This window comes from Tilletiopsis washingtonensis, assembly GCF_003144115.1.
Source record: "Tilletiopsis washingtonensis strain MCA 4186 unplaced genomic scaffold FA09scaffold_11, whole genome shotgun sequence".
In the NCBI taxonomy this organism is placed as follows: Eukaryota; Fungi; Basidiomycota; class Exobasidiomycetes; order Entylomatales; genus Tilletiopsis; species Tilletiopsis washingtonensis.
In genome coordinates this window covers 613,614-636,391 of record NW_020312008.1, presented here as the reverse complement: position 1 = coordinate 636,391, position 22,778 = coordinate 613,614, and the positions used below count along the sequence as shown (strand labels likewise).

At 68.6% G+C, this 22,778-nt stretch overlaps 5 protein-coding genes across 5 annotated transcripts; 1 reads left to right on the top strand and 4 right to left on the bottom strand.

Moving 5' to 3' along the window:
* The first annotated feature begins 57 nt into the window (after nucleotides 1–57).
* On the top strand, nucleotides 58–3,481 carry FA09DRAFT_330168 (galactose oxidase). Its single transcript, XM_025742493.1, has 2 exons — nucleotides 58–411; nucleotides 467–3,481. Exons 1-2 carry the CDS (start codon nucleotides 340–342, stop codon nucleotides 3,425–3,427), a joined length of 3,033 nt encoding a protein of 1,010 aa, XP_025598289.1. The 5' UTR covers nucleotides 58–339; the 3' UTR covers nucleotides 3,428–3,481.
* FA09DRAFT_330167 (hypothetical protein) lies at nucleotides 3,342–10,488 on the bottom strand. Its single transcript, XM_025742492.1, has 3 exons — nucleotides 9,172–10,488; nucleotides 4,233–9,109; nucleotides 3,342–4,177 (listed from the first exon to the last, which is right to left on the bottom strand). Exons 1-3 carry the CDS (start codon nucleotides 10,049–10,051, stop codon nucleotides 3,710–3,712), a joined length of 6,225 nt encoding a protein of 2,074 aa, XP_025598288.1. The 5' UTR covers nucleotides 10,052–10,488; the 3' UTR covers nucleotides 3,342–3,709.
* Nucleotides 10,489–11,257: 769 nt separating this feature from the next.
* FA09DRAFT_308581 (kinesin-domain-containing protein) lies at nucleotides 11,258–15,571 on the bottom strand. Its single transcript, XM_025740585.1, has 3 exons — nucleotides 14,458–15,571; nucleotides 13,942–14,406; nucleotides 11,258–13,887 (listed from the first exon to the last, which is right to left on the bottom strand). Exons 1-3 carry the CDS (start codon nucleotides 15,427–15,429, stop codon nucleotides 11,332–11,334), a joined length of 3,993 nt encoding a protein of 1,330 aa, XP_025598287.1. The 5' UTR covers nucleotides 15,430–15,571; the 3' UTR covers nucleotides 11,258–11,331.
* A 260-nt stretch (nucleotides 15,572–15,831) lies between these two features.
* On the bottom strand, nucleotides 15,832–18,910 carry FA09DRAFT_35799 (hypothetical protein). The gene is made up of 6 exons (XM_025744894.1): nucleotides 18,473–18,910; nucleotides 18,162–18,345; nucleotides 17,905–18,080; nucleotides 17,767–17,852; nucleotides 16,756–17,706; nucleotides 15,832–16,701 (listed from the first exon to the last, which is right to left on the bottom strand). Exons 1-6 carry the CDS (start codon nucleotides 18,858–18,860, stop codon nucleotides 16,018–16,020), a joined length of 2,469 nt encoding a protein of 822 aa, XP_025598286.1. The 5' UTR covers nucleotides 18,861–18,910; the 3' UTR covers nucleotides 15,832–16,017.
* A 173-nt stretch (nucleotides 18,911–19,083) lies between these two features.
* Nucleotides 19,084–21,709, bottom strand: FA09DRAFT_330165 (hypothetical protein). Its single transcript, XM_025742491.1, has one exon. The coding sequence runs from the start codon at nucleotides 21,342–21,344 to the stop codon at nucleotides 19,149–19,151; it is 2,196 nt and encodes a 731-aa protein (XP_025598285.1). The 5' UTR covers nucleotides 21,345–21,709; the 3' UTR covers nucleotides 19,084–19,148.
* Nucleotides 21,710–22,778: the final 1,069 nt, after the last annotated feature.

The following is a 22,778-nucleotide window of genomic DNA, read 5'->3' as shown; positions in this document are numbered from 1 at the left end:
GCGCACGCGCCTCGCGGCGGCATGTTGCGCTGCTGCTGCCTCCTCGACGCAGCGCTCCCTCACCCTCGCCTCGTCGCCCGCGCCCTCGCTCCAGCTCGCCGTCGGCGCTGCAGAGCGCGCGACCGCCACCACACCTTGCCGCCGCCTCTGCCTCGTACCACACGCCTCGCATCCGACGCGCCTCTTGCGCCCTCGGGCCCACCTCCGTCGCGCGCATCGCTCCTGCGCCCGGGCACGCGCAGCGGCCTGCGACGCCGAGCCGCCGCCGTCTGCGGCGCAGGCGTCTGACTCTAGTGCCTGCTCGCCGCTGGCTGTCGCTTGCAGAGTCCGCGTGCAGCCATGCACGCGCCGCTCGCCAGCCTGGCGGCACACTGGCATGCCTGCCAGGGCGACATGCCGCCGCCGCTCGTGGTGCGTGTGCTGCGTGCAAGGGCTGTCGGTCGGCTGTGCTGACACCATGCTGCAGGGCTCGTCGGTCACGCTCGTCGATGCCGGCCCGGGCTCGGGCACGTGCGGCAAGCTGTACCTCTTTGGCGGGCGTCTCGTCTCGACGCGGCGCATGGTCTCCGACCTGTACGAGCTGGACCTCGCCTCGCTGCGCTGGACGCGCATCAGCTCGGCGCCGGCCGCTGGCGACGAGAGCAGCGCATCGCGCGCGCCGCATCCGCAGCAGCGCTACTTCCACAGCTCCGACCTCTGGGCCGGGCGGCTGATCATCTTCGGCGGCATGGGCTACGCGCCGGGAGCCGACACGTCGGCAGCCGAGGCGCCATCGTCGGACTCGCTGTGCGTGCTCGACGAGGTCATCGCCTTTGACCTCGCGACGCAGACGTGGGACCTGGCCTTTGCGGCGCCGGCCGGCAGCAGCAGCGCGCCGCGGCCTGTGCCGCGCTATGCGCATCTCAGCTCGACGATGACGGCCGGCCAGCTGGTCATCATCGGCGGGCAGAACATGGCGAACCAGTACGTCGAGGAGATCAACGTCTTCGACCTCAACACGCGGCGCTGGACTGCGAGCCACGCCTTTGCGCGACAGTGCGGCTCGTACCGCTCGCTGGCAGTGGCCGGGCGCTGGCGCGTGGAGAACGAGGTGGAGCGGGAGGCAGACGCCAGCAGCACGCCGCGCACGGAGCAGCAGGACACGGGCGCCAGCGTGCTGCCGCCAAAGAGCGCCAGCAAGATGCGCGTCGAGCTGCTGCCGATGAGTGCCGAGCCGGCGGCCGACGACGAGCCGCTGCCGCTCTACGTGTACACCAACTACAACTTCACCGACGTGAAGCGCGAGCTGGAGCTGGTGCGCCTGCGCGGCCAGAGCGAGCTGGCCGTCGAGGACCGCAGCAGCGACATGACGGGCGTGTCGCTGCCGCCCGGCCTGCGCTTCCCAACGGGCGCCATTCTTGGCTCGCATCTGCTCATCTCCGGCACGTACCTCGCCAACACGTCGCAGACGTTCTCCGTCTGGAGCCTGCATCTGCCGACGATGCAGTGGTCGCGCCTTGACGTCGGCGCGCTGCTCTCCATCGGCTCGTGGAACCGCGCAGTGCTGTGGCCCAGCCGCAACCGGCTCATCATCTTCGGGCATCGCGGGCGTGACCTGGTCTCGGACTACAACCATCGGCAGACGAACTGGGACCACGTGCTCGTGCTCGAGCTCGAGGCCTGGGGCATCAACCAGCCGCCGATGCGGCCGGCGAGCGCAGAGGCGATGGAGCTCGGGCTCGAGGCGCTCAGCGCCAGCACTGTGGGCTCCTTTGCGCACTCGCTGCCGCGCGAGGGCGTCGACCAGGCGCCCGCCCTTGGGGCGAAGGGCGACTTTGAGATTGTGTGCTCGGACGGGATGCGCATCGGCTGCAACCGCGCGCTGCTGACGCGGAGATGGCCTTGGTTTGCCGAGCAGCTGAGCAAGTACAGAGAACGGGCCGCCACAGCAACGGCAGCTATGCCGAATGGCGCGTCAGGCCCTGCACATTTGTCGTCGAAGGACTCGCCGCCAGACTGCCGCCTCACTCCGCGCCTGCTGCATCTCGCCGAGCCGAGCCCCGTCGTGCTGGCGCTGCTGCAGTTCTTCTATACGCGCAGCATCTGCACGGCGCTGCAGCGGCATCCCAGCGTCACTGCGTCGCTGCTGCTCTTTGCCAGCCTCTACGCGCTGCCGGAGCTCGACCGCTGGGCGCGGCATGCGGCGCACGTGGCACTCTCGCGCGAACTCGGCCCGCCGCCGAGCAACGCGGCCTGGCCTCAGTCGGCACTTGCGCCAGCCGAGCGGCATCGGCTGGCTGTGGTGCTGTACGAGACGGCAGCACTGTGTGGGCACGAGGCGCTGCAGATCCGTGCGCTGCGCACCGTCATGGCCATCTCGAAGTGGGTGCAGCGCGGCGCGCGGCAGGTCACCGACAGTTCTGCAGGGCCGTCAACGCCCACGACGTTCTCGGCCTCGCGCGACATGGCCATCGCCTCGACGCGCGACATCGCCATGCCGCTCTCGGCCGCCACGTCCCGCTGGGAGAGCCGGCAAGACTCGGTGTCCAGCAGCCAGGCGCCGTACTCGCCGCACGCCGTCACGCCGCGGCCAGAGGCGACGCGCCGCTGGTCCGCCACGTCTGCGAGCCGCAATGCGACGCGCGCGCAGCCGCCAGTGCTCGCACCACCCGCTGCGCCCGACGATCGCCACAGCGAGCGCTCGAGCGGCGGCGGCACGGAGGAGGAAGACGAGCAGGACGACGCTCCCGCTCCGATGGGCATGGTAGCTAGCGCCAGTCGGCGCACAGACCGCAAGCCGCTGTCGAAGGCCGAACGCATGCTCGGCGTCTCGGGCGCCGAGCTGAGTGCGGCGGGCATAGGCGCGGGGCGCGGGGGTGCAGCTAGCAGTGGCACCCTGCGGCGGCCGCCAAATGTGTCCTCCTCGAGCACGACCTCCAGCTCGCTGCTCTCTGTGCGCACCGTCACGTCGTCTGGCGCCGCGCTGCCGATGCGCAAGCGCTTCTCGCTCTTTGGCAGCCGCGGCGCCTCGGACTCGAAGCTCTCGTCGCCGCATCTGGCCGGCACGCAGGACGAGGACGCAGAGTACGAGGAGGAGGAAGGAGAGGGCGAGTATGCGGCATCGTCCACGCGCAGCGCACGCAGCACGTCCAACGCCAGCGGCCGCGCACCCTACGCCGACGGCCCGCCGACGCCGACGACACCCGTCACCTCGCCGCACTCGGCTGCCACCTCGCAGCACTCGCTCGTGCCGCCGACAGCCGCGACGACGCCGCGCGGCAGCAGCGGCGCCGCCGGCGAGGAGGGCAAGCGCCGCGGCTCGAATCCGGCCTCGCGCACCAAGCGCGCCGCCGCAGCCGGCCGGGCCCGCGCCGCCACCGACGTGGGCCTGCACGCTGCCAGCGGCATGACGGAGAGCGACGTGGCGGCCCTGCGCGGCCTGTGGTGATGCGACGGCAGCGGCGGCGGCGGCACGATACCAGGAAAGATGAGGCCGTCATTGTGTGTGTTACATTAACGTCGTGGTATCGGAGCATGGGTCGAGATGCGAATGCGCGGAGGGCTGGAAGCGGCCGGTTCGGGGAAGGGAGTTTGTGCTGTGAGAGGTGGGATGCTGGGACGACGACGACCAGAGGTGCAGCTGCGCCGGAACTTTTGGGGGACGGGAATAAGGCAATCGGAGAGGAGGAGACGGATGAGGCATGGAAGCGCCGCGTGCGAAGCGCGCACATCAGCTCGGCTTGCTCGAGGAGAAGACGATGGAGTCGTCGTGCGGCAGTGGGTCGACGAGCTTGGGCTCCGTCTCGCTGCAGCCCGCGTCGGCGGCCATCTCGACACGCGCACGCACGTCGACGAAGCGGGTCTCGTCGCGGTTCTTGACCTCGTGGATCTGCACGCGCACGGTCACGTCGTCGGCATCGAGAGGCGCGGCCGACGCGGCAGCTGCAGCGGCGGCTGCGGACTGCGAGGCGTCGAGGGCGGTGTGCACCGCGTGCGGTCGGAGGCGGATGAGGAGCCGCTTGCTCTGCCCAGCGGCAATGCCGACGGTCACGGCGGACGAGGCCGTGCGCTTGAGGCGCGCTGCTTGCTCCTCAGGCGACAGGACAGCAGCAGCAGCAGCATCGGGCGCGGGCGCGGCGGCCGGCGCATCTGGCTCTGGCGCGGCGGAGTCCTCGCTGGCGCCAGCTTCGCGCTCGTCCTGTAGCAGAAGTGTCAGGGAAGGCTCGTTCGACACGCATGAACGGAGCACTCACAGTGGACGAGGGCGTCCTGATGCCGAGCTCCGTGAGGCGCGTCTCGTACTTCTTGACCTTGTCAGTGTGACCCTTGCGCGTGGCGATCTTGAGCTTCTGTGAGATATGCTCGACCTCCTCCTCCTCGGCCTTGGAGAGCGTGCCGCGCACACTGCCCTCGGCGGCAGCAGCGGCGGCGATGACCACGTCGACGATGCTGCGCTGGTGGCGCAGCTCGTCGGAGTCGACAGCGACGACGAATGTGCGCGCCTTGGCCGTCGTGTTCGTCACCACGAAGCCCTCGGCGCGCGTGAGCTTGCCGGGCTGGCACACGCCAAAGTCGATGCTCGCCGGCTCGACGGCGAAGTTGGGCACCTTGCGCACCGTCGCCTTGAGCGAGACGGTCTGGTCGCGCTCGCGGTCGGCGACGTTCTCAACGACGAGCTTCTCCTGAAATTGCCCCGTGAGGGAGGGAGAGAAGAGAAAGTCGACTTCACGCTTGCCGTGGCCAGGCACGATGCCGTACAGGCCCGACGCGATCTTGATGTCGCCGCTCGCAATACTGCCACTCTTGCGGATGCAGTAGCGCAGTGCCCACTCGCTGCGGTTCTGGATGAGGATCTTGCGCGCCTTCGAGTCGCCCTTCTCCATGTGCCCGAAGTTGATGTGCGGCTGTCCGAGCTCGAGCAGGCTGCGGCAGAGCGTCGAGCGCACCATCAGGTCGCGCACGGGCAGCTCGTCGATCTCGAGGTCCGCCATCGCGCTGAACTCCGAAGACGCGCGCACGACGGCGTCGTCGAACTGAGCGAGGCGGAGGAAGATGCGCGAGTCCTGCTTGCGCGAGTTGCCCTGGATGTGCGGGCGAGTGCTGGCGACTGGCGTGTAGACGGCCACGATCTGCCGCTCCTGATTCGTGTCCAGCTCGAGCAGATCGACAGGCACGAGGCGGCCGCTGGAAATGGCGGCCTGCAGCTCGCGCTGCAAGTTGATCTCGGTCCGCACGGCGCGCTCCTCTGCTTCGGCGCTGCCCATGAAGAACGCGCTGAGCGTCGAGCTCTGCGCCTCGACTGCCGCGATCAGCTCGTCCGGCGTGAGCTTCGACACGCTCGCAGGGTTCGACAGCGAGGACGCCTGCGGCTTGCGCTTGCCAGTGAGTGCTGGCGACTTGTTGGACCCCGACTCGGCCTCGCCGCCTTCTGCTGCGGCGGCAGCCGCCTTTGAGCTAGCAGCTGGCGTGGCTGGCGGCTCCTTGGCGTCGCTTGTCGCGGTAGACGTGATTTTTCGCGAGCTGACCGATGGCCGCGACTTCTTGGTCGTGGAGGCCCGGCTGATGCTGCCGCTGCCGCCATCGCCCGAGGCAGTGTCGGTCGTCGACTGCTCGGCGCGGGAGGCCCGCACGTTGAGCTTGGAGCTCGCTGGCGTTGAGCGCGTGGAGCGCTCGCCCATCTCGAGCGTCTCGAGCGTCTGATACTTCTTGCTCTTCACCGAGATGCGGCGCGTGTCGACGGGCGGGCCCGTAGCGAGGTCGAGATACTCGAAGTCGGACAGAATCTTGCGGTCCTTGAACGTCATGGAGCGGCCCCACTGCAGGCTGATGCGCCCCTTGCCGCCCTTCTTCAGCGCAGAGACCATGTTGATGGGCGCCTTGGGCTTCGGCGCAGCCCCAGAATCCTTGGCTGCGGTACCAGCAGCCGCCTTGCTGCTCGCCTCCTTGGCTGCGCGCACGTGGCTGTGCTTCTGCGCCAGGCGCCATGAGGCGTTCTCGCGGCGGATCGAGGCGGGCGAGTCGACCGAGATGGTCTCCAGGAACCGCTCCTTGAGATCCGCGCCGCTGGCGCCAGTCTTGCTCTTCCCGGGCACCTCGAGAGTCGCTACTTTAGGCACGCCCGTGGAGTCGGCAGCGTCTGCCTCAGTCGCCTTGTTGGGCGTGCGAGGGCGGTCCGTGGCATCTGCGCCTGCGGCTTCGCTGCCGGGAGCCGCCTCCTTGGCCGGCGGAGCTTTGACAAATAGGCGCAGGTCCTCTGGGTGCGCAGCGCTGAGCTCGAGTGCCAGGCGCCCGCCGGAGATGTTCTCGATGCTGAAAGTGCGCACGCGCGTCGAGTTGATGTTGACGTCGCCAAAGTCGATGAAGTTTGCGCCCGAGGCAGTCAGGATACGGTAGAACAGCGAGTGGAAGCTGACGCGCTGGCGGTCGACGTTCTTGGCGCGCACCTCGAAGATCTGGTCGTCGGTCCGGTTCATCAGGTTCGCGACGGTGATCTGCTTGCGGTAGGCCTCGTTGATGCGGCGCGGGAAGAAGTCGACGCGCAGCTCGACGGTCTGCAGCGCCGGGATGGCCACCTCGTCGCGATACATGCTCAGCACCTTGGACACGAAGCGCACGTCGATGCGCGCCGTCAGCTCGGAGCGATTCTCGACGGCGACGTGCGCAGACTTGCGCGCTCCGACGTTGGCCTCGCCAAAGTCGATCAGCTGCGGCGATACGGTGATGAACGACGTGCACGTGCGCAGACGGCAGAGGACCGTCTTGCGCTGCCGTCCGCCTCGCGAGCGCGCTCCATCGGCCCGGGCACGAGCGTAGTCGAGCGAGATGTTGAATGTGTCCTCGCGCAGCCGACCTGCGCTGAAGTGCTCGTCGACCTGTCCGCGCTGCGGCCGATAGGCGACAACGACGCGGTACTCGGCACCGGGACGCAGCACGAGCTCCTCAAGCTGATTGCTGTGCGCCTGCTCGACGCTGCGCAAGCCACGCAGCACCACACCGCTGCTGCCGCCAATGCGGACCGAGGTCCGCGAGGGCCCGCTGTGCTGCGAGCTTGTTGCTGCGTACGAGCCGATGCGGCTGTCCTGCGACGTGGCGGTTGTGATCTCTGACCGCAGCGAGACGACGTCTTCGTTCGTGGACGTGCCCTCACGCTGGTGACGCGAAGCGGACTGCGGGGCGAAGAGCATATCGGACGAGGGCTGAGGGCGCAATCGCGAGATCCGCTCCTCCCCGTCGGCGTTATCACCGCTCTCGACCGCGCTGCCACCGGCGCTGGACTCGGCAGACAGCTTCGTGCGCGCCTGCACCGGCGAGCCAGGCGTCGAGCCAGCTTGCGACGCCACCGACGAGGCGTCGACATCGTCATCGCTCGCACGCTTTGTAGGCAGATCCAGCGGCGTGCAAGCCTTGATCAAGCCGCGCTCGCCGGGGTGCGGAGTGGCCTCAGCCAGCTGCAATGGCGGCGGGTCGGGCGCGGATGTTGTCAGAGCATGATGCGTCGGCGTCTTGGCGAGCTCAGCAGCTGAGTTGGCCGCATCCTCGTCGTCTGTATCATGGCCAGACCGCGGGCTCAGCAGACGCCAGCCCTCTTGGGATACAGCACTGCTCGTAGCATCGCTCCGAGACGAGCTCGCATTGCTGGGCTCGCTGTCCATCTGCCGCGTTGGCAGAGCGCCGCTGGCTGCTGGCGGCGGCGGCTCCATGAAGAGGTCGTCGCTGCTGATCTCCTCGATCTGCGGCGCGAGCTCAGCGAGCTGGAAGTTGGCCTCGACGCCGCGCTGGACGCTGAACGCCACGTCGAGGATGTGGTCGCCATTGTTCTTGAGCACGAGCAGCTGCCGCGTCCAGTGCCCGCCGCAGCAGTCGCCAAAGTCGATCGAGTCGCCAGAGAGCACCGCGAGCGCATCGTCGGTGGCGGCGCCGAGCATATTGGCACGGACGAGCACACGCACGGTGTTCGAGGCATTGTGCAGGTTGCTGAAGCTGATGACCTGCTCAAAGTCACGACAGGGCTCGCGCGGCAGCAACGCGACGCGCAGTGTCTGCGCAGTGCAGGCAGCCACGATGTGCGGCCGAGACTGCACCTCGTCGCTCGAGGAGACGGTCTGCACCACCGCGCCGGTGTCGTTGTCCACGAGCGAAAGCGGCGGCGCGGCAAGCATGCTGTCCGCGTCGTCCAGGCGCGCCTGCCAGAAGACCTCGATCTCTGACTGGTTGAGCAGCGTGATCTCCCGCTCGTCACTCTGGCCGACGAAGATGTCGCCAAAGTCGAGGGTAATGAGGCCGTGGACGTGCGGCTGCGTCGGCGCCAACGAGTCCTCCTCAAGATGACGATGCGTCGGCGTCGCGCGACTGGATGACACGGCCAGCTGCGGACGGCAGCTGTACGCCCAGAAGGGCAGCGTGGTGACCTGGCCTGCGCCCTCTTGCTCCGTCGAGACGGACGTGTCCGTGGTGGACGAGGCCTGAGCCGACGACACATGAGAGCCGTACAGGCTGCCGGGTCGCGAGGACGACGAGGTCGAGGCCCAGGACTTGGCAGCCGAAGGCGCAGCGGACTTGTCTGCTGCGAGCGACGGGTCTTCTGCTCCAGGCGCAGCGTCTTGCGCAGCAGCAGGCATCGTCCAGGCGCGCAGTGTCACCATGCCGCGCACCTCGAAGCCGCGGTGCACCGGGCCGGTGCCAAGTCCAGCTTCGAACGTCGACGACAACTCTGGCGCTGATCGCGGCGAGAAAGCAGACATGTCGGCAACTGGCGTCTGCGGCGCCGTGAGCTGCTGCTGCTGCAGCGCATTGGCGCCGGTGGCCCCGGACGGTGACGTCGCGGCGGACGAGTTGCTCGACGATCTGCTCGCCAGCGTGCCCTCCCTCGCGCGCGGCAGCGGCGGGCTGCCCGGAGCGCTCTCGATGGTCGGGCTGCGTGGCGGCTGCCAGCGGGCCTCGCCATCGACGACGAAGTGTGCGGCGCGGAAGGAGACGAACAGCGGCATCTCGGCTCCCGCCTCCAGAATGAAAGAGTCTGCCGTCTCGAGGTTCGCGCCAAAGTGACGCAGGTCGCGCAGCTTCGGCGGCGAGAGACCGTCTGCGCGGGCCCACGACGTTGTGTTCGCCGGCCAGTGTATGGCCTCGAGCGCTGCACAGCGTTTCGTCAGCATTGCGGAAGGCAAGAGAAGCTGTATGCGCGGGAACACTCACAGTCCGGCACGACGCTCCGTTTCCGCTTCAAGAAGCTCAGACCCCGCCCAAGGTCGCTCTCGATGCGCACCAGAGTGCGCTGGCCCTTGTTGAGGTTGCGCAGCACGAGCTTGGTGATGCTCGGCGCGTGGTTGACATACACGCCCTCGAGCTCGATGCTCGACTCCGACACAGCCACGAGGCTCGGTCCGCTCTGACTCTCGCCCGACGATCCTTCGTCGCCGTAGGAGCGAGAGGCAGAGCCTCGCGCTTTCTGCGCAGGCCGCTGCAGGCCGCTGGGCGGCGGCGCGAGGCTGTAGCTGCTGGACGTGGCGGTGCGCATGCCTGCGTCGCCGCGGTAGTGCGAGGAAGGCGCGAGCTGCTCGTGGAGATTGCCATGCGAGGCCCGAGGAGGCGCGAGCAGCGGCCGAGGCGAAGATGAAGGCGGAGCAGCAGGGGCCTCGGACGACTGGCTGCCGCTGCGGCTGCGGCCGCGGGGCGGCGGAGGGGGCATCGTCCAGGCGGATGGAGCAGTACTGACGGGCGGCGAGGTGTGCATGCTTTCCCGCTGGCTCGCCTGCGCAGCGTTCAGAGCCGCGGCAGAGCCCATGCGTGACCGCTCGTCGAGACGTGGCCGGGCCTGGCTGCCGCCGGCGTTGCCGCTGGTCTCGGCGTTGAGCTGCGCCTTTGCGCTATTGTCTGCGGCGGCGCTCTGCTGGCCCAACCGCCCAGCTCCTCCATCAGAGCCCTTGCCGCGCCGCTCTGCATCGAGCGCGCCCTCGCCGTGGTCGCCAAGGACACGCTCGAACGCACCCATCCACGCCTCATCCTTGGACGCGGCGCCGCGCAGCGAGTTGCCGCCCGGCTGCTCCTCGGACTCGTAGCGCATGCGCTCGGCCATGATGCGTGAGGTATGCGCGGCGAGAGGCGCGCAAGAGCGGTGCTTGGACGGCGGAGCGGGCGCAGTGCGGCAGAGGACAGGAGGCGAGCGCGCGGCGGCCGGCGCAGAGTTGGGCGATGCGGCAGCTCTACCAATTCATGCTGGCTGGGAGGAGCGAGGTGGGAGTGGGCGAAGCACGAGACGTGCGTCGGGCGGCGCCACTGGCGAGCTTCTGAGTCGAGAGGAGGAGTGCTGCTCGGCGCCGGGGTGCAGGCGGCCTCGCAGATCTAGGTCGCACGAGCTTGCGCGGGCGGGCGGGCGGTGTGGCTCGCCGGGTGCGGGCGTGCGCGCGCCTGGTGGAGCCGGAGGAGAAGAGGAGAAGAGCAGTGGCGCTCGAGGCAATGAGGCTGCCTGCCGCCGGGCTGGCCAGCAAGGGCCTGGCTGGGGTCAGAGGGGCGTTGAGGGCGGAGAGAAGGCGGCCGGCATGCTCCCTGCGCGGCGTAGGCGAGGCTGGCGGCCCGGCGCCGGCCACGCACGCTGCGGCCGCACCCGCCCGCCGGCAAAAGGCGAACCCATCACAGCGCGCACGCGGCGCAGCGGCAGCGCAAACGCCGGCAAGCGCGAGCTCGGCTCGGCAGGCACGCACGCCGCGCGGCGGAGAAGCAGCAGAAGAGGCTCGGCGGAGCTCGGCTGGACCCGTGCGACGCCCCCGCAGACGACCGCAGCACGACGAGCGTCGCTGCGGCTGAGCGGCTGAGTGCTGCATGCTGCTGGTGCTGCTGCATGCGCCCCAGCTGATGGTGCCAGCGCAGCCGCAGCGGGAGCGAGCGGCTCTCGCATGCGCATGCTGGCGCATCACACGAGCGCCGACGGCCGGCCACGCGGTGGGCTTTGCTCTTGGCCCTTGGGCGGCCACGCGAGATTCCCTAGCCCCCGCTGCCTGCCAGCCAGCCCTTTGGCCGCCCTTCCTGCTCCCAAGCCACATATAGATGCGGCCAGCCAGCACCCCAGCAATAGCGCTTGCGCGGCGAGGGACCCCTTGCGCTTGATTCGGCGCACTCAAGGCGCCTAGGAGCTGTGGCAGGCACCCCGCATGACGCTTTTCGAGCTGCGAGGGCAGCGCGCGGCCTCCTCCGGCATGTGACATGTGCGCCAGGGGATGCCAGCTCGAGACGCTAGCGCCGCATCACTGCGGCTCCACAAGCTCTCTCATGCCCTCGGGCCGCCAATGATGGGATCAGTGATAGATTAGACACAAGTACAGCTGCCGCGGGCGCAGGGAAGGGAAGCAGGGGTCGCTCTCAAACGTAGTACTCTCGCGTCGCGCGAGTCGGCACAGGCAGGGCGTGCGAGAGCTTGGCGGGACTCGACGGCTCGAGCAAGCGGCTCTTCGTCGCCTCAACTCTCGGACTGCTCGACAGCGCCGCGATCTCAGACTCGATGGTGCGGCGCGGGCGTCGGCGTGCCGTGCGGCCCTCGGCCGCGAGACGCTCCGGCATGGGCAGCGGCTCGGGCCCGGGCCCGCCAGGCAGGCCGCTCCAGTAGGCGCCGGCGGCCTTGGTGGGCGACGACGGCGTCAGGCCGAGCCCGGCCGGCGGACGGTTGAAGGTGTGTGCGCCGTAGTACGGCGAAGAGGAGCTCGTCGTTGCGCCGGCGCGGCCAAAGGCTGAGGTAGTCGTGCCGGCGCGCCGCAGCGGCTCCGTGCCGAAGGATGAGACTGCGGAGGAGGAGGCGGTCCCGCTGGACAGACGCTTGCGTCCGCTGCTGTTCAGCGTGACCTCCTGCAGGCGAGACGGCGCAGGCGAGGGCGCCATTGCCGCCGTCAAGGCGGACAGATCGGCCGTGGCGCTGCTGCCCTCGACGAGGCGCGAGATGATCTCCTGCTGCTTGCGCAGCCGCTCCTTCCACGCCGCCACGCTCTTCTCCAGCTCGGCCATGATGGCGCGCTGACTCGTGATCACCGCATTGAGGCGAGTGATCTCCTCGCGCTCGGCACGGATAGCCTCGTCGACTGCGGCTCCGCCTCGCCCGAGACCGGTGTTCAGGTCGCCTGCCGCAGACATACGCGTGCGCCCGAGGAGCGAGCCAGCGGGCTCCGACGGCGCATACTTGCGGTACTCGCGCACCGAACCGCCGCGAGCCAGCTTGTCGGTCGCGAGGAGCGCCGCAGTCTGGCGCCGAACCGGAGATGCAGACGGTGTTGGCGGTGAGGACAAGGCGGAGCCCACCTGCCGGCCCTTCTCGCGCTCCTCCGCCAGCTGACGCTCCAGACTGGCGATGCGAGAGCGCTGCAGATCGAGCTCGATCTGCAAAGCCACGAGCGTGGCGCCATCATGTGATGGACCAGGCTTGGAGGCGACAAAGTTGGGCGACATGGGAAGAGTGGCGCGCGGCGGCAGCGGCTCGGCATTCTTGAGCGTCAGCGCGGCATTGGCCTCCTCGAGCGTCTTGAGGCGCTGCAGCAGCTCGGTGCGCGATGGACCGGTAGGCGAGGGGACTGGCAATGGCCGGGGCGCGTTCCGCAGCTCCTCGAGCCGCCGAGCCTCTTCGTCGAGCTTCCGCTCCCGCTCGTCGAGCTCGGCTTGGCGCCGTTGCAACTCGACCTGCTGAGCGTCGTCCTTGGCGGCTGCAGAAGGCACGTCCTGCTCGGACTCGCGCACGAGCTGCTCGAAGTCGCGCTCGGCGTTCTCCTGCAGGCTCTCGCGCTGGATCTCAGAGAGCTCAGTGCGGGCTTGCTCGGCGTTCTTGCGCTCCTCGGCAAGGCTGGTGTTGAGGGCGGCAAGCTGCGCTGCCATAGCCTCGTGCTCCTCACGGATGCGCCGAAGCTCGGCGTCCTTTGCCTGCTCGACCTCGCGACGTGCCTGCTCGACAGCGAGGCGCTGGGAAGTCTCTCGCACTTGCCGGGCGTCTGCGCTCTCCGGCGCTTCGTCTCGTCCAGTCTTGCTCTTGGCGACAAGTTGCAGTAGGCGATTGGCTTCGCGAGCCTCGTGCTCGCGCGCTTCAGCAGCTGCGATGCGCTCCTTGGCGTCCTTGCACCACGTGTCGGCGGCATCGAGGTCGTCTTCCAGCGCCTTGTTCGCGGCCTCTAGCTCCGCGGCACGTCCGGACCACTGCTCCGCCTCCTGGCGGCGGGCAGCCTCGGCAGCCTGACGAGCGGATAGCGCCGATGCAAGCTCTCTGCGCAGCGACGCAAGCTCCGCCTCGAGTGCGAATGGGCGCGTGGCCGGGATGATCGGCGACGCCGGCTGGAGTCCGAGGCGAGCGGGGCTTGAGGGGCCGATGTCGCTCAGGCGCGCAGCACGGCGCGGCACACTGAGCATAGAAGTGGGCTCTGCCCTCTCCTCTGCGACGCTCTGACTCGTGAGAATCAGGCGCGTGAGGTGCTCCACCTGCGCCCGCAGATCGCTGCGCTGCTGCTCGGCTGCATCGACCTCGCGCTGCGCCTCTTGCCGGCGGTCCTCGAGCTCGCGCAGCCGCCGCTCGCCGTCGTCGTCGACGTCGTCCGACATGACAACTGGCGTCGGTGCAGCTTCCAGGCGCGCCCTGAGCCGGTCGAGCTCGCGGCGGTAGCGCTGCAGCAGCGCCTTGTCATCGACGACTGTGCCTCTGCGTGCGCGCGTCGTGACCATCTTGCAGCGGCGTCCAAACTTGAGCGTGCTCAGGCTCTCGACGGCGTGCTCGCGAGCAGGGCTCATCGTGCACACGACGGCGACCCGTGCGTTGCCGCCAAGCGAATTTTGCAGCAGACGTGTGAGCTTCGAGTCGCGATAGGGGATGTGCTGCGCCGCTGCGCCTTCTGCTGGCGCCTCGGAGAGCTTGGCAATGACAGTGCCGAGGGTGAGGAGAGACTTGTTGATCTGTGGCGGGTGTCAGCGCTCGTCAGACCATCGGCGTCCGCTGCTCAGACTCACGAATGCTCCCTCCTTGCGCCGCTCCGCCTCACTCGCGGCTCGCTCGCTACCAGCCAGGTCAATGAGGTTGAGCTGGCTGATGCGCACCTCCTTGCCCTCCGAGTCTCGCGCGCGGCTCTCGATGGTGATGGTGAAGACGCAGTGGGAGCGACTGCTGCGCTCGTTCCAGTCTGTCGCGGCCTGTGCTCGCTGGGCCTGGCCGGCGGCGAGCAGGGCGAGCACGCCTGAAGGCGATGTCACGATGTCTTCGCGCAGGCCCACGACCTGCACTCGGCCTGGCGTCTCCATGATCCGTAGCACACCCTGTGCAGCCGAAGGTGTGTTGCCGCCCTTCGTCGGCGACGCCGGCCGGCCGCCGACGTCTGTCGCGTCCTGCGATGCCGGCAGTGGCGCCAACAGGTCGCGCAGCGTCTCGTTGTAGATCTCGAGGTACGAGACGCGCAGCAGGAACTCGCGCGAAGGATCCTGCGCCTCGTCAGCCCCCGCACTCGACGAACATGATCCAGCAGCACTCACCTCCCGCACACCCGTCCACACTTCCTCCACGGCTCTGTCGATGACGCCCTTCTCCGTCGCACTGCCGCTCATGGTGTGCGTCTTGCCGCTGCCCGTCTGGCCGTAGGCGAAGACGGTGCCGTTGTAGCCCTGCACGGCTGCGCGCACCAGCGGGCTGATGTGCGCCGCATACATGCCGTCTGTGGAGTCGTCTGGGCCCACGAGCGAGTCGAAGCGGAAGTCGTACGCCGCCGCTGAGCCTTCCAGATCGCACGAGGACGCAGAAGCGCCGATGCCACCGGGCTGAGGCGCAGAGGAGCCAACACGCTTGGCAAGCGACGGGTGCTGCTCCGTCGGCGTGAGCCGGTGCTCGGCAGTGTTCAAGGCCCAGAGCTGCTCCGCCTCGCTCTTGCTTGCCGGCGGCCGCACGCGCACGCACACGACGACATTCTGCTTCGCCGGCGCTGCATCGTCGAGCTCATCTACGATGGCCATGCGAGGCACGGAGAGCTCATCGAGCGAGTCGCTGCCGGGCGCCAGGCTGCTGTCGTCGAAGGGATCCGAGCTGCGTGCCGCACTGCCGCTGCTGCTGCTGCCGCCGGCGCTGCCGCTGCCACTGCTGCTGCCGGCAGCGGCGCGGGCCGCGGCCGACAGCGCAGCGCCGGCCTTTGCCGGACTGCGTTTCTTGGCCGTGATGGGCGAGCTGGCGGGCGAGGCCGCGTGTGCGAGGGACGAGCTGGCACTCTGCGACGCGGTGCGGATGCGGCGCGGCGTGTGCGGCGGCGTGGAGAGGCTTGTGCTTGCGGGCGTCGACTTGGGCGAGTGAGGCGGCGTGGAGGGACTTGCGGCCGCCTGGCGGAGGTGTGAGAGAGCCGAGGACGACGAGGAGCCAGTGGAGCGGGAGGGACTTGCGGCCGCCTGGCGGAGGTGTGAGAGGGCCGAGGACGACGAGGAGCCAGTGGAGCGGGAGGGAGAGAGGCCGGCGCGGAACATGACGCGGGTGCGGGCAAAGCTCCGCCTGCCACAGATGCAGCTTGGCAGGGGCGAGGGCGAGGCTGAGTGCGGGGCTGCCTGAGGCGGGATGCGGGATGCAGCGCTGCAGGAGGCGCGAGATGGACTGCAGGTGTGGGCGTGGTGGAGCAGGCTGAGGATGACGAGGCGCGAGGGATGGGCTTCGTGGCGCGGCTTTAGCAGCGCCGTGCGGGCGCGGCGCGCGTAGATCCGTCAACCAACACGCGCCGCAGGTGGAGAACAACACCTCGCGCGCCGCGCCCGAGTCAGAGTGCCGGTCGCGCCTGCGCTGCGCGGTGCTGCATGCACGCCGCTGCAGTTGCTTGCAGCATGATGCAGCAACCGTGAGAGCACCACAGCGAACTGCAAGCGGGCATCAGGAGAGACCCGAGTAAGCATTGAGGAGGGGCAAGAGCGGCAGAGTGGGCTGCGTACGATACAGGAGTGCCGAGCATGGCGCGGGCGGCGGTGACGAAGGGAACAGGAGGGACAGAGGCTGGTGCGCGCGCAGAGGCGGGCTGCGAGGGATCAGGATGCTCTGTTCTGGGGCAGCAATGAGGGAAGTTGGCTTCACATGGCAGCAGGCGCCACAGTGCTCGAGCCGGCGTCCGCCGTCGAGCTCGAGAGGGCCTGCTGCATGGCAGCATGCGGCGGCCGGTCGCCGTACGCGCCCAGCGCGGCGTGGCGCGGCGCAGCGTCGTGCTGCGCCGCCAGTGCAAAGAGACGCCCGGACTCGGCCGCTTCGGACGAAGGCTCGAGGCCGGCGGCTGCGGCGGCCACGGCGGCGGCTTGCGCGAGAGCAAAGGCGGAGGAATTGGCGTAGTCATAGGAGGCTGCCGTCGTCGCCTCGGCGTCTGCGACGGCACCGGAAGGCGTAAACACGAGCGGCAGGCTGCCGACTGACTGCTGTGATGGCACGGGTGTGAAAGAGGGCGGCGGAGGCATGAGCACCTCCATCCCGCCGGCTGCTGGTGCGAGTGAAGTGGGGGTTGCGTCGGAGGCAGAGGCAGATGTCTCGGTAGCAGCAGTAGCGTGAGCGCCGGTCTGAGGTGGAGCTTGCGGCACTGGCGAAGCCTGCTTACGGGCCTTGCCCTTCTGCTTCTTGTTGCTAGACGAAGTCGACGCGGCAGCGCCTGACGAGGACGCGGAAGGGCCCTGCTCGGCCGTGCCGTCTGCGACTCGCTTCGTGCTCTCCTCCTTCTTGCGTTTGCGGGCGATGGAGCGGGCGTAGCGCAGTCCGCACGCATTGCAGAGCTGTGGTGGGCATCGTCAGCAGAGGTGCCTCTCGGACTGCGTCGAGCAACGCACCGTCTTCTCTCCCGTCGGGCCCTTGCGCCACTCTGGGCTGTTGCCTGTGCCGCAGCTCGAGCACGCCTTGTCCTCGGTGCGCTCTGCACCCTCGGTCTGCGCCTCGACCTCGCCGCTCGCCGTCGTACTCTGCGTCGCAGCAGCTGCGAGCGAGGCAAGCGCGTCGCGAGAGCTCGACGACGATGCAGAGGCCACATCTGCTGCAGCGATGGGCCCGCTCAGGGCAGCAATGGCCTCCGGAGGCATCCACTTTGGCATAGCTCGCGGCAGCGGCTCGCGATGCTGCACCGCGTTCGGACCGCCAGTGTTCGGGCGAGGGGCACGCAGCTGCGGCGGGGCATCTGTATCCGCCTTGCTGCGGCGAGCCTTGCGCTTCTTGGCAGGCGGTGGTGCATCCTTGCTGTCCGATGCACTGGCTGCAGACGGTGCTATCGCTGCTGTCGCGGTCTTGATGCTTGGCGGCGGAGTAGGCAGCTTGGGCGGCGGCGGCTGCAGAGGCACGCTTTCCGGGCCCGGCGGCAGAGCGCCCGCCAGCGGCTGGTCGAACGTGGTGCTGAAGCACGCCAGCACGACGTCGCCGTAGGGGATGAGCACGCTCTCGATGGTGCGCAGTCTCGCCTCGCTCGTGAGCGTGTGTCGGGCGCGGAAGCGACGCGTGCACGACGTGTTGGCGTCGGATGCGCCTCGCGACGACGCTGATACTCCTTGTGCCAGAGCAGCAAAGTCAGACGCGAAGTAGGATCCATCTGTGTACGGCGCCGTCGCTGCTGGATACTCGGACGATGGGTACAGCCGAGGCGGCGGCCAGCTGAGCAGGATCTTCGGACGGAGGCCGGCGGAGAGAATCTGGAAGACGTATGATGCGCCGCTGAGAATGCTCGTGCCGGACTGCGGCGCCTGGCTGTGCGCCGGCTGAGCTCGCAGGACGTTCGTCCAAGCTCTCTCGCATTGCTGCAGCAGACGGACGTGAGTCTATGTTGCACATGCGACTCTCAGTCTGGCACAACTCACCTCATCGTCCCAGACGCTATCTGAAGAGCCACACCAGTTGCTCCACGACGTCTTGTGCTCCTCGTCGTTGTCCTCCACACTGCGGTCTGTGAAGCATCGTGAGCTCTGGACGCTTCATGCACAGCCCGGACGACGCACCGACGACGGCGTGGCAGAACGCCAGAGCCAACTCCTCGCCGATGTAGTTCACGACGATGTCGACAGGCAGCCACGCCGCGCTCGAGTCTTCCTCTGGCGACTCGCGAGTGGACGCAGAGCTGGCGCCGTGCTGTGACACGAGGCTGCGCAGGGCGGACTGCGAACGGAAACGGCATCTGCGAGAAGTGTCAGTCGAGAGATTGCCCGACGCTCAGCCATCCTGGCCTGCTACAGCTGCAGCGAGCCATCAAACGCACCGCGTGACGCTCCCGAACGTGTTCTTCGCACCGACGATGGTTCGCATCTCCTCGCCCACCCGCCGTCGCTCGCGAGGGTGCACGAGCTGCGCAAATGGCAGCGAGGGCAGACCTGCCGCGACGCGCGCCGGCAGCGCGGGATCTGCATGCACGATGTGCAGGTCCGGAGACAGCAGCAGATAGACTGCGGCAGGGGACAGATCAGTACGTAGCTCGGCTGGCGGCGATGCGCTTGCAGCATTGCTGCTAGCACGCTACCAGCAGAGCTGGGCGAGCTGCCTGACATTGGGTGCAAGTCTGGCACCACTCACAGCAGCGACGCTCTTCATCCCGGTGCGTTCTCTGTCCCAAGCTCTCCTTTGCGCCCAGATGGTCTGCGCCCAGCGGCAGCGGAAAGGGCGTGCGCGCGCCGCGGTACGGCGTCGGCGTGCTCGTGGCCACGGCGCCGAGAGGCGGCAGCTCGAGGCCGGGCACAGGGGCGGGCGCTGAAGCATGAGAAGCCGCACTGCCCAGCCCTGGCACTCCGAGCAAGGATGTGGCGTGCGGCTGCTGGGCTGCAGCGGCTGCGGCCACGGCGGATGCCGCTGCTGAGTGCAGCGCAGTGGCCTGTGCGCGCTGGCCGGCGGGCAGCTGGCCGCTGGAGCTGCTGCCGCTGGGCGCGCTGCTGCCTGCGGCGGCGTTGCGGCTGCTGGACGCCATGCTGGCAGCGCCTAGAAGCGGGGCATGGGGCGCGGCGTGCGAAGGCTGTGAGGGTCGAGAGGAAGGGTGCGCGGTGGGCAAACGCGCCAACAGAAAGGCGCGCGTGGAGGTCGACTCGAGAGAGACCGTGGGAGCAGCTGCAGAGGGTGTCGAGCCCTCGCCTCAAGCTCTCGATCTCGCGCCACCGCGATTGACAGACGCACGCTGGCACAAGGAGGTATCACATGCGGTGTATAGAGTACAAGTGCTGTCTGTAAACAGTCAGAGAATGTGGCTCGAAGACTGAGCTCAGAGCGCCTCAGTCGAGTCGTCGCTTTGGAGCGGTGGCTCCGGGTCCGACCCGCGCAGGCTGAAGATCTCACGCAGGTTCTGGAAGTCGCCCTCCTCGAGCTCCTTGCGCTCGCTGCTGCTGACGGCTTCGAGCTTCTGGGCACTGCCCAGGTCGATGAGCCGCACGCACAGGGTGCTCTCGACCGCCGTGACGCAGACGTTGCGGTCAGCAATGTCGCCGTGGCTGTAGCCGGCTGCGTGCAACGCCTTGATGTGCTGCTTGATCGTGTGGTAGAGCCTCGGCACATGGGCTCCGTCCTCGAGGACTTTGGTGAGGATCTCGCTCAGCGCGATGCCGACGTCCTGGTACACGTAGCCTCGACGCTGGCCGGGCGCGATGCCGTAGAACCTGGGCAGAACGTTGCCCTGTAGAGGCTGCAGCTCCTCGTATGTGGCTGCTTCGCGCTCGAGGCGTTGGGCGGGACTGGGCTGCTCGGAAAGCTCGTCGAGCCATGCTAATTTGTCCTTGGCCATTTGGCCTGGGCCGAGCGCTATCTTGACCACGACAGGCGTGTGGCCCGTTGCGCATATTGACGGGGAGAGGTCTGGCCAGCAGGGCGCCTCGCGATACGACAGGTCAATGCAGAAGTGTGTGTCGCTGGCCGGAGCGTGACCGATGCAGCCGCGGTATGCGAGCGCCGAGCCACCTTGTGCAAATGGGTCGAAGCGGTGTTTCAGACACAAGGCGGCGTCGCGAGGCGGGCCAGTGGTGGCAAGACCCTGCGTCTGGCCACTGTGCGACGGCGGCGCTGTGTTCGATGCACCAGGCGTGGCCCCGGAGCCCTCGCCTGTGCCGCCTGGACCAGGCGCCGGACCGATCGCAGGACCGGTCGCAGGACCTGGCCCTCGGCGAAGGCCGCCGGGTGCGGCAGCTGTAGCCGCAGCGAGGGCGATGAGGCGCTGCAGCTCGGCTTGCAGAAAGAAGGGCTCGCGACGACGTGTGGGTGCGGCTTCGGCGGCGAGCAGCGCCAGCCCCGTCACGACTGCCACCTGATTGCGGTTGCGCACCACCGAGAAGCGGTCCGCGTCATGCTCGGGGCTTGCGGAGTGGGCGAAGAGCGTCTGGTGTGCGGAAAGCGTAAAGTCGAACGGTGACGCTGCGGTGGCGCCACGCGGGTCCACCTCGAAGAAGACGACTTCCTCTCCGGTCATGACGATGGCCGCCGGCGCCCCAGTGCCGCAGAGGTGGTCGAACAGCTGCGCACAAAGGTGCTGGTGGTCCGCCGCCCCGCCTTTGCCCTCTTCGTCGATGAAGGCATCCGACAGGAACTCGCGCGTGACGAACGGCTTGAGCTCCAGAACGAGTGCGACCTTCCACTCTTCGCCGCGTCGCTGCAGAAGGTACCAGTCGGGCTCGCTGCCGTCCTCGAGACATGTCTTGACGGGCGGGAGGATGTTGAGGATGTCTCTCTCGCGCACCCACAGCAGAGTACCGCCATCATGGCGCGCGACGGAGAGGAGCAGATTCGACGCGGCAAAGAGGCCGACGTTGAGCATCGGCTGGAGTTCATCCTCGCTTCTGAAGATGTGATCACCGGCGTTGCCATCTGCGAGCACCGGTGCAGGCGCGTGAAGCGACAATGCACTGCGAGCACGAGTGGCGTCCCAGCAGGCAAGCCGCTCGACGCCTTCCTTCTTCCCGGCGAAGGAGTCTGACAGCGCCATGGAGAACTGCCGCAGTCCTGCGGGGGAAATCTCCAGATCGAGATGGGAGTACATGGCTTCGGAAGAGAGAGAGAGCGTGCGAGGGGTGCTTGCGGCGGCTGCTAGACAGCCATCGAGCGCTCGGGCAAGGCTTGCGTCCACGCGACGCGCGAGTGCGCCGGCGGGAAGCGAGCCGAGATGCTCCGAGCTTGAAGACGCTTCGTCGACGACGCAGGTACGGACGATCTCCCAGCGCGGATGAGAAAGGGAGTGGACTCGACCCAGAAGATCCACGCTGATCTTCTGCTTCGTCACGCTGTTCTGCGCACGCCGCGCTCGGTATGCAGCGATACTTGCTGTCGTAGTCGGCACAATCGGCGCCTCCTGGAACACGAGCGCAGGAAAGATCGGCTCGAGTTCGAGCGCTGTGGCGAGGGCATGGCTGGAGGTTGGCAGGGCGATGTGGAGGGTTTTGCTGCTTGCATCGACGCTGATAAGACGAGAGGCCATGTTGGATGTGCGAGCCGGGCCGCATCGCAGCGGCACGAGCGCTTATGAGGCTGTTGGACGGCCCTCTGCGCGTCGCATTCGCGCGACGGTGAGCGAGGACGGGTGGGCTGATGTCTCGGCAGGACGCAGCGTCGGCGACAGCTGAGCGCCGTGCTGCATGCGACGTTGCAGTTGAGTCCAGTCTGCCCCTTGCGCACCTGCCGCTAGAGCTCGCCACGCCTTGCCGCGCGCAGGGCCGCTTGCGTCTCTGCCTCTGCCTGGTGCGGGGCGCCGACGCTCACAGGTCTGTCCCAGGCCGCAGCGAGGCAAATGCTCGCGCAACGACGCGCCTTATCTCGACGCGCAGGAGCAAGGTTGGCGACAGGATGTGTGTGGAGATGAGCAGAGCAACGCTGCCTCCTGGACGGCGGAGCGCGTAGGACGAGCTGCCCCTCTCTCGGCAGCGGCGCCGCAGCAGCGGGCTCCGGATGAAGGCGGGTGTTCCCACGCCGCCATGCGCGATGCGGCCGCAAGGCGGCGGCTGGCGGGCGCAGCGCGGCGGCGCAGCGGCACCACCGCACGCCGCGGCTGCCCTTCTGGCGGCGTGCGCCATGAGATGCGCGGCGGCGACGCCGCAACGCCGCGCGCACAAGAAGAGAGCCGCGCACGCCAGGCACGCCAGCAGGGGCAGATGAGCACAGCTCAAGCACGCCGGCCGGCTGTGTGCGGGCGCCGCGTGATGCGCGTGCGCCTCCTGCTCCTCGCCTCGCGCTTGTGCCTGCCTCCTCCTACCCGCATCCACCGCCCCATCGCGCACACCTCTGCCTTACCTCGCCCAGCGCATCTCTCCACGCGCCGTGAGCGCCGAGCTTCGCGCATCCGCCTTGCTGCGTTCCACGCCCTGCCGCCCTTTGTCACCGTATCCGCCGGTCCGGGCGCGCCCCGCCTCTTCCCCGCAGCGGCGCGCGAGTCGACGGCGCCGCTGATGTCTGCACCGTCGCCGCCAGGGCCCTCGGCCGGCGTCGCACCTGCGGCGCCTGCGCCGTCGCAGACACATCCGCCGCCGCTCGGCATCCGGCGCAAGCGGCCCACGCACCTCACGCTCCAGCCCACGCCCTCGGCCGCCGCCGCGGCGGCAGCGGCGCGCAGTGCGCCCAACAGCCCGGCACTGCCGCTGGCCGCTGGCTCGGCGGCCAGCGCAGCCGCAGCGCGTAGCGGCGATGCCAGCTCGCAGGCCAGCACGTCGCTCGTGCCCATCCCCGCCGAGAGCCTGCGGGATACGCTGCGCGGCACGCCGAGGCGGCGGCCGAGCATGCCCTTTGCGCGTCGGTGAGTCGAGCGTGGGCCGGTGATTCGTGAGGGAGGTCGGGCTTGCGTCAAAGTGGCCCTAGAGCGCCGCGTGCTTCTGGCAGCACATGTTTGATGTCAAGGACATCTTCGAGATCCCAAACTTTG